The sequence below is a fragment of the Diplotaxodon limnothrissa genome, linkage group LG19 (assembly GCF_057381915.1).
Source record: "Diplotaxodon limnothrissa isolate DT_005_m linkage group LG19, D_limnothrissa_male_GT1.1, whole genome shotgun sequence".
In the NCBI taxonomy this organism is placed as follows: domain Eukaryota; kingdom Metazoa; phylum Chordata; class Actinopteri; order Cichliformes; family Cichlidae; genus Diplotaxodon; species Diplotaxodon limnothrissa.
The window spans coordinates 33,019,138-33,033,682 of record NC_140614.1 but is presented as its reverse complement, the minus strand read 5'-3'; the positions used below and the strand labels follow the sequence as shown (position 1 = coordinate 33,033,682).

At 45.2% G+C, this 14,545-nt stretch overlaps 1 protein-coding gene across 1 annotated transcript; it reads left to right on the top strand.

Annotated features, from left to right (window-relative positions):
* Positions 1 to 420: 420 nt before the first annotated feature.
* On the top strand, positions 421 to 14,353 carry xgb (x globin). The gene is made up of 5 exons (XM_085342670.1): positions 421 to 590; positions 3,566 to 3,673; positions 12,774 to 12,894; positions 13,183 to 13,263; positions 14,234 to 14,353. Exons 1-5 carry the CDS (start codon positions 421 to 423, stop codon positions 14,351 to 14,353), a joined length of 600 nt encoding a protein of 199 aa, XP_085198796.1.
* Positions 14,354 to 14,545: the final 192 nt, after the last annotated feature.

Below are 14,545 nucleotides of genomic sequence, written 5' to 3'. Positions count from 1 at the left end.
TTGGCTAATTTCTTATTATTTTTAAATGACCGCAAAGGTCATCCCGAGCGCCGCCTCGTTTAAAAAAAAAAAAAAAAAGTTCCATCAAGTCGGACATGAACACATCGAGTTACACCGGAAATACACAAGAGAGAAACCCTCTCCATAAAGCCACCAAACCTTTGTCATATTTGCGCATCACCGAGGGTTTATTTATTTATTTTGAGCCAACCACAGCTCGCATCCTGGTCACTGACTTGACGCGGAGGAGCGGAGCTCCAGACGCGCACTGAAACCAGATGTCACCACCAGCACATTTCCTCTGGCACCGAAGTATCTAACTGTCGTTTTTCCTTTTTAAAAAAAAAAATCTTCCTGGATTGGCATTGCCCCAAAATAGAATAAATAAAAAAAATCTTCTTTCCGTCTTTCATGTGAAGAATGGGCTGCGCAATATCAGGTCTCGCAGCAAAATCCGAGTTTGCAGAGAAGACTTCAGAGGATGCTGCTGCTGCCGCGTATCCCAGCGAGGACCAGATTCAGATGATTAAAGACTCGTGGAAAGTTATCCGGGACGATATAGCCAAAGTTGGGATTATTATGTTCGTCAGGTAGGACTTTTCTGATGTTTGGAGAATTTCAGGCAATTCAGAATCGAATAAAATACTAATTTAGTGAAGCGGTATGTAAGGATGGGGGGTGGTGTTATAATAAATTCTTTAGTTTTATGAAGTCACACTGAGTCCTTTAAGATATTGTATTGTACTGTATTAATGGGTTGCATCACTTTGTTGTTGCTTGTTACGCAGAAGAAGGAAAAAAAAAAAGTAAAAATGTCTATTAATTTCAGTCTGATCATCCAATCAGAGCTTAATGAAACGCTGTGACCTGCAGAGGAAGGGGTCTGTAAAGTATCTTGGTGAGCTACTGTGATGATGACATGCCTGAATTCTATCTCCATCACTCCCTCCCCCGTCTCCGTGTCCCCCGGAAGCTTGGAACAGATCCCCCCCACCCACACACACACACACACACCCGCGCACCTCCCTTCATATCACTCCAAATCACATCCTAATGTCATCACGTGATAGTAACAATAACATTATCAGAACTCCGGGTCTCCCATAGTACTATACAATTAAAGGCATTAGCCATCAGGCAAATTCATTTTAGCAATTAGGATGATAACTAGCTTCCGGGAAAACATCTTTAGCCCTTTGGCACTTGGCAGGGAAATGAGACAAATGAGAGGATATGGTGATGTAGACTGTCAGTCTTTAGAGTGAAGAGAGACTATTTGTGGCCAGAAGCCCAATGAAAGATGCCTGGAGTGAGTTAAAGCGATTGACCTTAAGTGTTGGCCTGAAAATACACGGGCCTCTCGTGGGCCAGGGACACCCCAGGGTACAAATGTCACCATGGCCTGCAACTCCTGATTGAACAGCAATGGTTACAATGAAACAACAAATGGGAATTGCCTGTTTGTCACTGGTGTTTTCACTTTACTCCTCAGCAAGTGAATTTTTATCTGTGAAATTTACCCAAAGTAAGGTGCATCAAAGGTGGAGTAGCATATCTGTGAACAACACAGAAATGAATGCAACGTCTGTGCAATGCCAATTAAAATTCCACTTGAGCCATTCAGAGTGCTACGTTGTCTGCATATGTTATGCATGCTTGCATGCACACTCCATGTCCACAAGAGATTAACAATGGAAGAAAATAACAAGCTGTCTATGTGTCGCCGGTGTGCTGACAGTCGTGAAATAAGAGCTTCAATTTCATCAGTGAAGCTGGCGAGCATCTCGGTATGAGTAGCGAGAAGGAAAGTGTCCCAGCTCTCTCATCGCGGATGAACTTTGCTACTGAAAAAAACAACAACACAAAAACAGTAACACTGTGCAAATATCACAGCATTGTTTCTTCAACTTTGTGCAGCTGAACTGAATGAAAAAGATACAATTACGTGCACGTTTCTCATGTGTGATGCTGTAGGTAATAAAGCGCATGGTGTACCCACATGTTGCTTAACTTGTCAGCTCTACGCATTCAGTTAAATGATAAAGACTAGAGAAACTGGAGGAAGAAACAGGGAGACATGATAGTAAGATGTGCTTTAACAGTACTTAAAAGCTCATACAAACATGCTGCTATGCATGCTTCCTCAGACCTCTGGGCATTTTGGTGAGCTTGTGTAAAGGCTAGAGAGCTATGGGTATGTTTTGCAGCATTCATTAGAGTCTCTGACACCTCTCCCAGCACCTCTAGCCATCTCTTTATCTTCCAAGGTTGTACATGTGCCCTTTTTTTTAAATCTCAGGTTTAAAAATGCAGGATTGCTTTCTTTCAAAGGGCCACAGGGAATAAAAGCAAAACAGCAAAACTGCCACACCCATCATCATTTTACATGTTATTATTTCCCATTAATCCTTAACCCAGAGTTAGAAATCAGCACCGTACATGTCCAAGTTGTCTGTGTAGCACTACAGGTAACAAATTTTCACAGTAAGCAGTGCTATTTGTGTTGTTAGCTAATAATTAAGAATTATTGTTGTTTCTCTGATAATATAATCAGCTCATAATTACTTCTGGTAATGCAGAGCTTTAACACGCTCTGAATAGTGTCTTCTTCAGAACAGGGCACATCAAACTTTACCTTAACCCACATTTTGTAGGTTTGCACAGGTATCAGCCACAATAAACACAATAAACAGTTTTTCTTTGATGAGTATCTGATATTACCTGATGTTTCATATCGGTGGAAATGTGATGCCTATCCTATCTCGTTAAGTTTTATGTGAATTAAAATCAACAGCTTCTCCCAGTCACCCTCTTTTTTTAAGCTTATATTTTCCTCCCCTGATTGTCTGACAACATTTCAGATGCCTGTCACAATGCTTTTCTTCCACGATGATGAAAACACAGAATTACCATAAGCCTTAGATCTCAGTGTGAGCACAACAGCACTCACATCCATGGGAGGCAGCTGTGTATTCTGGTAGCATGACTAATCACAGCTACCTCAGCTGGAGACTGAAAGGATCTCTGATTGGTTGGTAACATGCTTAAACATATCTGGTTAGAGAAACTGGCTTAGAGTTCAAGTCAGAAGACGCAAGCAAGGAGCAGTGGCTCATTTAATTGAGACTCTGAATCTGAGAGAGCGGCTCGCCCAGAGCCACGGGTGGAATTGAGTGTAAGGCCTAACAGGCTAACAAAGTCATGACCCCCGTGGCCTGTTTCTGATTGCAAATGTTGGCTGTGAAAACCGGAAGGCGCTGACTATAAGCAGCACTAGAGTAAGATCCAAAAGGCACAATCAGATCTCTATTCAAAGTGTCTATTTTAGAGAATGACTCAAGGGTGAGAGAAAATCCTCTAATTGCGTCGCTGATGAGGTGAAATCAGCACAGCAAAAACAGGATAATAAATGTGTGACTGTCCATCTTAAAACTCTGGGGTTTATATCATCTTAACTCTGGGGGAGAGGTTTGTTTTGGTGTGGGAATGAATGTGACAGGCTGTTACACGAGTGGCTCTGAGAGGCTCACGGATGGCTGCTTGTACTTGTTGTCATGGCAAACAGGTTGTTTGAGACCCATCCTGAATGCAAGGACGTCTTTTTCCTCTTCCGAGATGTGGAGGACCTGGAGAGGTTGCGGACCAGCCGAGAACTCAGGGCGCACGGCTTGCGGTCAGTCACGGACTCTACATCCCAGCACGTCCACACACCAGCATCTCGAACAACACTGAAAAAACAGCAAATTAAACATAGCATACACACCAAAGGGGAAGACAATATCTTTCACGTAAACTCAAATTTACTGCTACTATATATATATATATATATATATATATATATATATATATATGGTTTTATTTTTATAGTACTAGTTCACAATCACAGATATCTCAAGGCATTTTATATTGTAAGCTAAAGACCCTAAAAATATAAGAAAATTTCAACAAACTCACAGTTCTTACTTGGTGATGGTGGGGAGGAAGAACACTCTTTTAACAGGAAGAGGTTGTCTGGCAGAACCAAACTGAGGGAGGAGCATCCATCTGTTGTGACAAAAACAATCTCTGCACCCTCTGACATGCATCAGTCCTTCTTTTGATTGTGTTATAAGATTAGGTCCATTTTGATAGCCCATTTGTAGCATCTCAACCTAGCATAGATCTGCAGTTTACTCCACTATAGCTACTCCAGCTTGCCTTATTAAACATTTTTAAACAAACAAAGGGTCATGTTGCCTCCTCTAATCTGAAGTAGCTCAAGTTTCTGGTTGTTGTCCATGTGCTTCTTTAGCCTTCTTAGAACCATTGTTAGCTTTAGCCATCTTCTGCCAACAGATGACACACTCAACCTGAAGCAACAGGTTTTATTATTTCACTCTTTCATTGTTCAGTGTCTGATAACTATCCGGTCATTAAGTGATGACATGACGAATCCTACTTCCGGGTCTAAAGTAGTTAGTAGTAGTTAGTAGTAGTCTGCGTTTAATATGGCTTTTGTGTTGTTAACATGTTTAATGTTTTGTATTTTCTTCTATTTGATCTCAAAAAGCTCCTAAAACAGTCAGTGATCACTGTTGACCTCCCTCGGCTTTTATTACCGCTAATCATTTATTTAAGCTCAGTTTTTAAAACCTTAGGATGTAACTGCAGCCCAGCCCATGCAGCAGTATATGAATGACTAACCTCGTATTGTGGATAGATTATCTCAGTTGTTCTCCTGGCTGAAGTTTGGTCCTTTTACAGCATCCTGCCATGCGATTACATTTGTTCCTGACCACCGAGAACACTCACATTAACTTTTATCGAGTGGAAAAAAAGTTAGCTTGTTTATATTATGCTAACATAGCTGTGTCGCTAGCGGTCACGTAGCACATCATTATATACCAGCTAGCCCAACTTCAGTAACCCTACAAACGTCCCTGCTGTTTAGTTTTCTGTCTTTATTTATGCTGGAAGTGATAGCAGAGCTGTACGTTTTAATTTGTTTCCAAAACCCCGCAGTCAGGACATGCTATATTGTATTTAGAGAGAAGCTAGCGAGCTAACTCCATGCTAACTTCTAACTCCGTTAAATGTCATAAATTCCGTTTTCATGGATGCCTGGATGTTAAACTCAATTGTTACACCTGGTAGAGCAGAACGCTGATCGTTTTATTAAAGATGAAAGACTTTAGACAGTTTTTCAACTCTCAGTAATGCCACAGTGATCGTTTGATATATGGACCTGCAGCGGAGTTTAGACCCAGACGGCTAGTGACGTCAGACTGAACAATCGGATTGACAGGGATCCCTTTTGACCTAATTTTTTAAAGTACACACGCACACACACACACACACACACACAAATATATATATATATATATATATATATATATATATATATATATATATATATATATATATATATATATATATATGCTAGTTAACGAGAGACACCCGGAATGGCTAACTGAAGGCCGGACGGTCCTGATCCCCAAGGACCCCAAGAAGGGACCGGTCCCCTCCAACTACCGACCAATAACCTGCCTCAGTACTACATGGAAGCTCCTGTCAGGCATCATATCGGCTAAGATGAACAGGCACATGGGTCAATACATGAGCGGGACACAGAAAGGAATTGGCAAGAATACCAGAGGCGCAAAACACCAGCTACTGGTAGACAGAACAATCAGCCGAGACTGCAAGACTAGACTGACCAACCTGTGCACTGCCTGGATTGATTACAAGAAGGCCTATGACTCAATGCCCCACAGCTGGATACTGGAATGCCTAGAATTGTACAAGATCAATGGGACCCTAAGAGCCTTCATCAGGAACTCAATGGGGATGTGGCATACAACACTAGAGGCCAACTCCAAGCCCATAGCACAAGTCACCATCAAGTGCGGGATCTACCAAGGAGATGCTCTGTCCCCACTGCTGTTCTGCATAGGCCTGAACCCCCTCAGTGAGATCATTAACAAGACTGGCTACGGATACCGACTACGGAACGGAGCAGTTGTCAGCCACCTCCTGTACATGGATGACATCAAGCTGTATGCCAAGAGTGAACGAGACATCGATTCACTGATCCACACTACCAGGCTATACAGCAATGACATTGGAATGTCGTTCGGACTGGAGAAGTGTAGTCGGATGGTATCAAAGAGAGGGAAGGTAGTCAGAACTGAGGGGATTGAACTACCAGAAGGCAACATTGCAGACATAGAGGACAGTTACAAGTACCTGGGGATCCCGCAGGCAAATGGGAACCATGAAGAGGCCGCTAGAAAGGCTGCAACCACCAAGTACCTGCAGAGGGTCAGGCAAGTCCTGAGGAGTCAGCTGAATGGTAAGAACAAGATCCGGGCCATCAACACGTACGCCCTGCCCGTGATCAGGTACCCTGCTGGGGTAATAGGCTGGCCAAAGGAGGAGATAGAAGCCACTGACATAAAGACAAGAAAGCTCCTTACCATGCATGGAGGGTTTCACCCCAAGTCCAGCACCCTGAGGCTGTACGCTAAGCGGAAGGAAGGGGGCCGGGGACTGGTGAGTGTCAGCACCACAGTCCAGGATGAGACAACGAACATCCAAGAATACATTGGGAAGATGGCCCCAACTGACCGAGTGCTCAGTGAATACCTCAGGCAGCAGAAACCCAAGAAAGAGGAGGGAAACGAGGAACCATCATGGAAGGACAGGCCCCTGCACGGTATGTACCACCGGCAGATAGAGGAGGTGGCTGATATCCAGAAATCCTACCAGTGGCTGGACAAAGCTGGACTGAAAGACAGCACAGAGGCACTAATCATGGCAGCACAAGAACAAGCTCTGAGTACAAGATCCATAGAGGCTGGGGTCTATCACACCAGGCAAGACCCCAGGTGCAGGCTGTGTAAAGATGCCCCAGAGACAATCCAGCACATAACAGCAGGGTGCAAGATGCTAGCAGGCAAGGCATACATGGAACGCCATAACCAAGTGGCCGGCATAGTGTACAGGAACATCTGTGCCGAGTATAACCTGGAAGTCCCGAGGTCAAAATGGGAGATGCCCCCAAGGGTGGTGGAGAATGACCGAGCTAAGATCCTGTGGGACTTCCAGATACAGACGGACAAAATGGTGGTGGCTAACCAACCGGACATAGTGGTGGTAGACAAACAGAAGAAGATGGCCGTAGTGATCGATGTAGCGGTTCCGAATGACAGCAATATCAGGAAGAAGGAACACGAGAAGCTGGAGAAATACCAAGGGCTCAGAGAAGAGCTCGAGAGGATGTGGAGGGTGAAGGTAATGGTGGTCCCCGTGGTAATCGGAGCACTAGGTGCGGTGACTCCCAAGCTAGGCGAGTGGCTCCAGCAGATCCCGGGAACAACATCGGAGATCTCTGTCCAGAAGAGCGCAGTCCTGGGAACAGCTAAGATACTGCGCAGGACCCTCAAGCTCCCAGGCCTCTGGTAGAGGACCCGAGCTTGAAGGATAAACCGCCCGCAGGGGCGTGCTGGGTGTTTTTGTGTTTTTAGGCAGCACGGTGGCCGCACAGCAAGAAGGTCCTGAGTTCAATTCCACCATCAGGCTGGGGTCTTTCTGTGTGGAGTTTGCATGTTCTCCCCGTGTTTGCGTGGGTTCTCTCCGGGTACTCCGGCTTCCTCCCACCGTCCAAAGACATGCAGCTTGTGGGGATAGGTTAATTGGATAATTCAAATTGCCACTAGGTGTGAATGTGCGAGTGAATCTGAGTGTGAATGGTTGTCTGTCCCTATGTGTTAGCCCTGCGACAGACTGGCGACCTGTCCAGGGTGTACCCCGCCTCTCGCCCTATGACAGCTGGGATAGGCTCCAGCGCCCCCCGCGACCCTGAAAAGGATAAGCGGTAGCGAATGGATGGATGGATGGATATATATATATATATATATATATATATATATATATATATATATATATATATATATATATATATACACACACACACACACACCCACCCAGCACGCCCCTGCGGGCGGTTTATCCTTCAAGCTCGGGTCCTCTACCAGAGGCCTGGGAGCTTGAGGGTCCTGCGCAGTATCTTAGCTGTTCCCAGGACTGCGCTCTTCTGGACAGAGATCTCTGATGTTGTTCCCGGGATCTGCTGGAGCCACTCGCCTAGCTTGGGAGTCACCGCACCTAGTGCTCCGATTACCACGGGGACCACCGTTACCTTCACCCTCCACATCCTCTCGAGCTCTTCTCTGAGCCCTTGGTATTTCTCCAGCTTCTCGTGTTCCTTCTTCCTGATATTGCTGTCATTCGGAACCGCTACATCGATCACTACGGCCGTCTTCTTCTGTTTGTCTACCACCACTATGTCCGGTTGGTTAGCCACCACCATTTTGTCCGTCTGTATCTGGAAGTCCCACAGGATCTTAGCTCGGTCATTCTCCACCACCCTTGGGGGCATCTCCCATTTTGACCTCGGGACTTCCAGGTTATACTCGGCACAGATGTTCCTGTACACTATGCCGGCCACTTGGTTATGGCGTTCCATGTATGCCTTGCCTGCTAGCATCTTGCACCCTGCTGTTATGTGCTGGATTGTCTCTGGGGCATCTTTACACAGCCTGCACCTGGGGTCTTGCCTGGTGTGATAGACCCCAGCCTCTATGGATCTTGTGCTCAGAGCTTGTTCTTGTGCTGCCATGATTAGTGCCTCTGTGCTGTCTTTCAGTCCAGCTTTGTCCAGCCACTGGTAGGATTTCTGGATATCAGCCACCTCCTCTATCTGCCGGTGGTACATACCATGCAGGGGCCTGTCCTTCCATGATGGTTCCTCGTCTCCCTCCTCTTTCTTGGGTTTCTGCTGCCTGAGGTATTCACTGAGCACTCGGTCAGTTGGGGCCATCTTCCCAATGTATTCTTGGATGTTCGTTGTCTCATCCTGGACTGTGGTGCTGACACTCACCAGTCCCCGGCCCCCTTCCTTCCGCTTAGCGTACAGCCTCAGGGTGCTGGACTTGGGGTGAAACCCTCCATGCATGGTAAGGAGCTTTCTTGTCTTTATGTCAGTGGCTTCTATCTCCTCCTTTGGCCAGCCTATTACCCCAGCAGGCTACCTGATCACGGGCAGGGCGTACGTGTTGATGGCCCGGATCTTGTTCTTACCATTCAGCTGACTCCTCAGGACTTGCCTGACCCTCTGCAGGTACTTGGTGGTTGCAGCTTTTCTAGCGGCCTCTTCATGGTTCCCATTCGCCTGCGGGATCCCCAAGTACTTGTAACTGTCCTCTATGTCTGCAATGTTGCCTTCTGGTAGTTCAATCCCCTCAGTTCTGACTACCTTCCCTCTCTTTGTTACCATCCGACTACACTTCTCCAGTCCGAACGACATTCCAATGTCATTGCTGTATAGCCTGGTAGTATGGATCAGTGAATCGATGTCTCGTTCACTCTTGGCATACAGCTTGATGTCATCCATGTACAGGAGGTGGCTGACAACTGCTCCGTTCCGTAGTCGGTATCCGTAGCCAGTCTTGTTAATGATCTCACTGAGGGGGTTCAGGCCTATGCAGAACAGCAGTGGGGACAGAGCATCTCCTTGGTAGATCCCGCACTTGATGGTGACTTGTGCTATGGGCTTGGAGTTGGCCTCTAGTGTTGTACGCCACATCCCCATTGAGTTCCTGATGAAGGCTCTTAGGGTCCCATTGATCTTGTACAATTCTAGGCATTCCAGTATCCAGCTGTGGGGCATTGAGTCATAGGCCTTCTTGTAATCAATCCAGGCAGTGCACAGGTTGGTCAGTCTGGTCTTGCAGTCTCGGCTGATTGTTCTGTCTACCAGTAGCTGGTGTTTTGCGCCTCTGGTATTCTTGCCAATTCCTTTCTGTGTCCCGCTCATGTATTGACCCATGTGCCTGTTCATCTTAGCCGATATGATGCCTGACAGGAGCTTCCATGTAGTACTGAGGCAGGTTATTGGTCGGTAGTTGGAGGGGACCGGTCCCTTCTTGGGGTCCTTGGGGATCAGGACCGTCCGGCCTTCAGTTAGCCATTCCGGGTGTCTCTCGTTAACTAGCAGCTGGTTCATTTGTGCTGCCAGACGCTCGTGGAGTGCAGTCAGCTTCTTCAGCCAGTAGGCGTGAACTCTTCATACTGGAGACCCTTTCTTGGATATCTGCCACTGTGATGGTTACTGGACCCTGTTCAGGGAGGTCGCTGTGGTCTGCCCTCAGATCCTCTAGCCACTGAGCATTGCCGTTATGGGTTGCATCCTTCTCCCATATGCTCTTCCAGTATTGCTCCGTCTCCAGCCTTGGTGGTGCTGTTCTCTTATTGTTCCCTTGCCACTGAGAGTACACCTTGGCTGGTTCTGTGGAGAACAGCTGGTTTATTCTCCTGCCTTCTATCTCTCTGGTGTACCTCCTCAAGCGGCTGGCCAAGGCTGTGAGTCTTTGCTTGGCAGTTTCCAAGGCCTCAGGTATGGACAGCTTGCTGTATTTCTTAGGCACCTTATTTGTCGCACCTTTCTGCAACTCCGTTAGTTGGCTAACCTCCCTCCGTGCTACTTTGATCTTGCCCTCTAGCCTCCTTCTCCATGGAGGGTACTGCCCCTTGTTGCTGTTCAACTTGTAGCCAAGCATCTCACTGATCACTGCTGCCGTATTGTAGATCAGCTTGTTAGTGTCGGTAATCGTGGTTGTAGGTATTGCCCGTAGTGCTGCATTAACATCATCTAGCAGACCTTCTGAGGGTACTTCACATAATCTTGGTAACCGGCTACGGGGGATCCAGGTTTCAAGCTTCCAAAAAAAAAAAAAAAAAAAAAAAATAGGATATATATATATATATCCATCCATTCGCTTCCACTTATCCTTTTCAGGGTCACGGGGGGCGCTGGAGCCTATCCCAGCTGTCATAGGGCAAGAGGCAGGGTACACCCTGGACAGGTCACCAGTCTGTCGCAGGGCTAACACATAGGGACAGACAACCATTCACACTCACATTCACTCACACATTCACACCTAGTGACAATTTAGATTAATCAATTAACCTATCCCCACAAGCTGCATGTCTTTGGACGGTGGGAGGAAGCCGGAGTACCCGGAGAGAACCCACGCAAACACGGGGAGAACATGCAAACTCCACACAGAAAGACCCCGGCCTGATGAAGGAATTGAACTCAGGACCTTCTTGCTGTGCGGCAACAGTGCTAACCACCGTGCCGCCTGTATGTATGTATATATGTATGTATATATGTATATATGTATGTATATATATATATATATATATATATATATATATATATATATATATATATATATATATATATATATATATATAGATAGATAGATAGATAGATAGATAGATAACTATTATTGAGCAGCTACAGGAGATCTTTTATGAAGCACTTCACATAAATTTGAAAGCACTCTTGAAAATACAGTTTGCAGAAATAACACTTTAGGTAATGTAGCTGAACTTGTGTTCTAGGTGAGCATTTTCAAATATAACAGTGGGATACAGCAGACTGGTAACGGTATGTGGGAAATCCCACAATAGATGACACTTATGTTATATAAAACACACCAAGTGGAAAAAAAATAGAAATCGACTGAATAGGAAATGATTCATTCATGCGGTAAAGGTTTCCGATTCCAAAAAAACAACCGCATGACTTTTCATAAATCAAATGATAAAACATCAGTGACGCGTGCATCCTTCTCTTAATATTGTTCAATCCATGTGTAGCAACAAATGGGCCTATTTCATAACTTGATTGTGCTTACCGCCTAAAAACAAATTATTTCTGTTTTTCACATATTAAAAAAAAAGCTCCCCAAAAATCTTCCAGATAGCCCCTAGGGGAAATATCCACTAGGGTCCAAGCACCCTGTGCTCTAATGGGTATTTAGGGCGGTGTGTGTGTGTGGGGGGGGGGGACACAAACTCAAATAAATGTCCATATTTCTTGAAGTGAAAGAAACACATCACCCACATGAGGTACATTCATGTGGCAACGATCGTTTTTAGACCACAAAAGAACTTTATCACAAGACTTATGTTCTAGAATAACAAGAACAGATGATTAAACCATGTTGTGCATATCACACACCATAACAATAAACCACAGGTTATCATATAATCAGAGTGTCACTCGGTGCTTTCCAGTCCAAAGCAGAAGGAGCTCATAACATCCATCACTGGCACTTGTCGCTGTTTCCCAGCGTGCATCGTGCCTCTCTGTGTTTTTCTACACATGAGGCCAAAACACCCAATTACTGCCTGAGGACCTGAAGGTGCAGAGGGTAGCGTGGGGCTGCTGCAGCCACGGCGCAGGCGGAATTCCAGCCTGAACCAGCAGCTCATAAATTCACCGCTACAGCCAAATGGCTCTTCAGGTGCACTTGTTGGGGATCGGCACCAATGTCCAGGTTGGGCTGCGAGACAGAACTAGGAGGGAGCTAAATCAGCTCTCATCCTTTGTTCCATCTTTGAGGCTATCAAACACATATTTTACAGCAAACAGACAGACTCACACAAACAAAGAAAACTGATACTGTGTTCTTTTATGTAGAGAGATATTTGTCTTCGGGGAGGGATAAAGTATTGTGAGAGGAGCTGGTTGGCTTTCAGCTCAGAGGAACTGATAGATGCACATCGATCTTATATATTCTCATTGGCATGAGAGTCTGCAGCCTTTCAGCACAGACGAGTGTCATCTACAGTGGATGCGCATCACCTGATAGTTGCTCCCTGCTAATTCACGACTGAATGGTGGATCGATAAAGCTGAGTGTGTTTTTCAATCTGTTGCAGGGTGATGTCTTTTATTGAAAAAAGTGTGGCTAGACTGGACCAGCTGGACAGACTGGAGGCTCTGGCTCTGGAGCTGGGGAAAAGCCATTATCATTACAACGCCCCGCCTAAGTACTACAGCGTAAGGCCCCCGATGATCCCAACAGCTTTGAGCTGCTGTTTGTTTGTGTGTGATGCTGCTTTGTTTGGAGAGGCGTACACATATTTTTTAATTTGTGCTGATGGTGTAGCGCTTTATTAGCCATTATATAACGAGACCCCTAAAGTCACAGCAGCCGAATTAGCTGACGCACATCCCCAATCTGCAAAAATGCTTTACCCACCCGCTCTTGCAAATAGCACATAACAATCCATGAGCACATTAGCATCTCACATTATTATTTTTATTTATTTATTTATTTTTTCCCAGTATGTCGGAGCAGAATTCATCTGCGCCGTGCAGCCCATCTTGAAGGAGAGGTGGACGGCTGAGCTGCAGGAGGCGTGGAAGGTAAGGAGCCTGTGACCTGTGAGTCTCTCCACCTCCCGTTCTGGTTAAATAACCTCGTGGAATAGATGTGATGGCTGCGACCATCACAGCAGCAACGCTGGTTCCTGCTCGACTCCCTTCCTTAATGCTCCGCGTTATATGTCAAGATGGAGACTAATGCAACACAAGTTTGACTGATGGTAAAATCTACATCTCACTGAACCATGCAAGAGGGTGCTGAGCAAGTGGAAAGTGTTTCTGTCACGACGAGTTTTATCACTCTAAGACGTTTTTTTTTTTAAATGAAAGATTGCTGACGCTGCCCAGAGAGAAACGTTTTAACAGCTGTAAAGAAAAATCCAAATGCTTAGATCTAAAGTATAATATCCACATAAAAACTGTGCATCCTTTTCCATTTTGACCCTCTCCTGCTCTCTAGTGGCTAATGCTGGTTTGTCACACGTCAGCAAAGTTTAAAGTTCATAATCTGCTAATACATTTGCAAAACGTCAGTCAAGTCCTACCTTAACATTTTCAGAGGAATGTTTTGTATTCTGTGTGTGTGTTTCTTAAGCCACTTAATACTAACCTATGAATCATTCAAGCACAAAAAAGAAGCTTAAATTGAGGGATTTGGGGAGTGTTATGTCCACACATAACAGGTAATTTAGCAATGAACTCATTTTAAATCGTATCTTTAGGCCCTTTGTTACTAGAAGCCTGTCAAATAAAACAAACGATTTGTTCCCATGTCTTTGTCTGAATTGGCAAAGCAAAACCTTTTTAAAAATGCCAAAGATAACACCAGTTTAAAGACATGAAATGTTTTCACCAACAAGGTGATTCTCAAAGACCTTTATCTCACAGTGCAGTAAGTTTGTGAAAGTGTGTATTAAATTACACACAGAAGAGGGAACCGCTAAAACCTGATGACAAAAGCTTCACACTTCAAGGGTCAGCATGTGTGTAATGCTTATTGTTTCTGATCCAGACCATGTTCCAGTTTGTGACCAGCCTCATGAACCAGGGATACCAGGAAGAGAGCGCCCGGCAGCGCCAGCTCGCGCTATCCCCGAAGGAAAGACCGGACAAGAGAAACACAGCGCTATGAGACAGCACTTCTTTTAAACGCCACACAGACTGTTATCACCAGTACAGCACAAAAATGCAGTTTGTAAATAGCGTATTAACCGTAATGTTTTCCGTCCTTTAGTATTTCAACAGACAAAAACGAGCTGTGACTGTTTAGAAAGCACTTTATTTTTGAATTTAAATTCTGCTGCTGTCCTCTTGTATGAGAGCA

What these genes read in the sequence shown, in the direction of transcription:
- xgb (XM_085342670.1), top strand. Translation starts at nt 421, where the DNA reads ATGGGCTGCGCAATATCAGGTCTCGCAGCAAAATCCGAGTTTGCAGAG. An exon ending in CCCCGCCTAAGTACTACAGC is followed by an intron (nt 12,895 to 13,182) that starts GTAAGGCCCCCG and finishes ATTTTTTCCCAG; the next exon opens with TATGTCGGAGCAGAATTCAT. An exon ending in AGCTGCAGGAGGCGTGGAAG is followed by an intron (nt 13,264 to 14,233) that starts GTAAGGAGCCTG and finishes TTTCTGATCCAG; the next exon opens with ACCATGTTCCAGTTTGTGAC.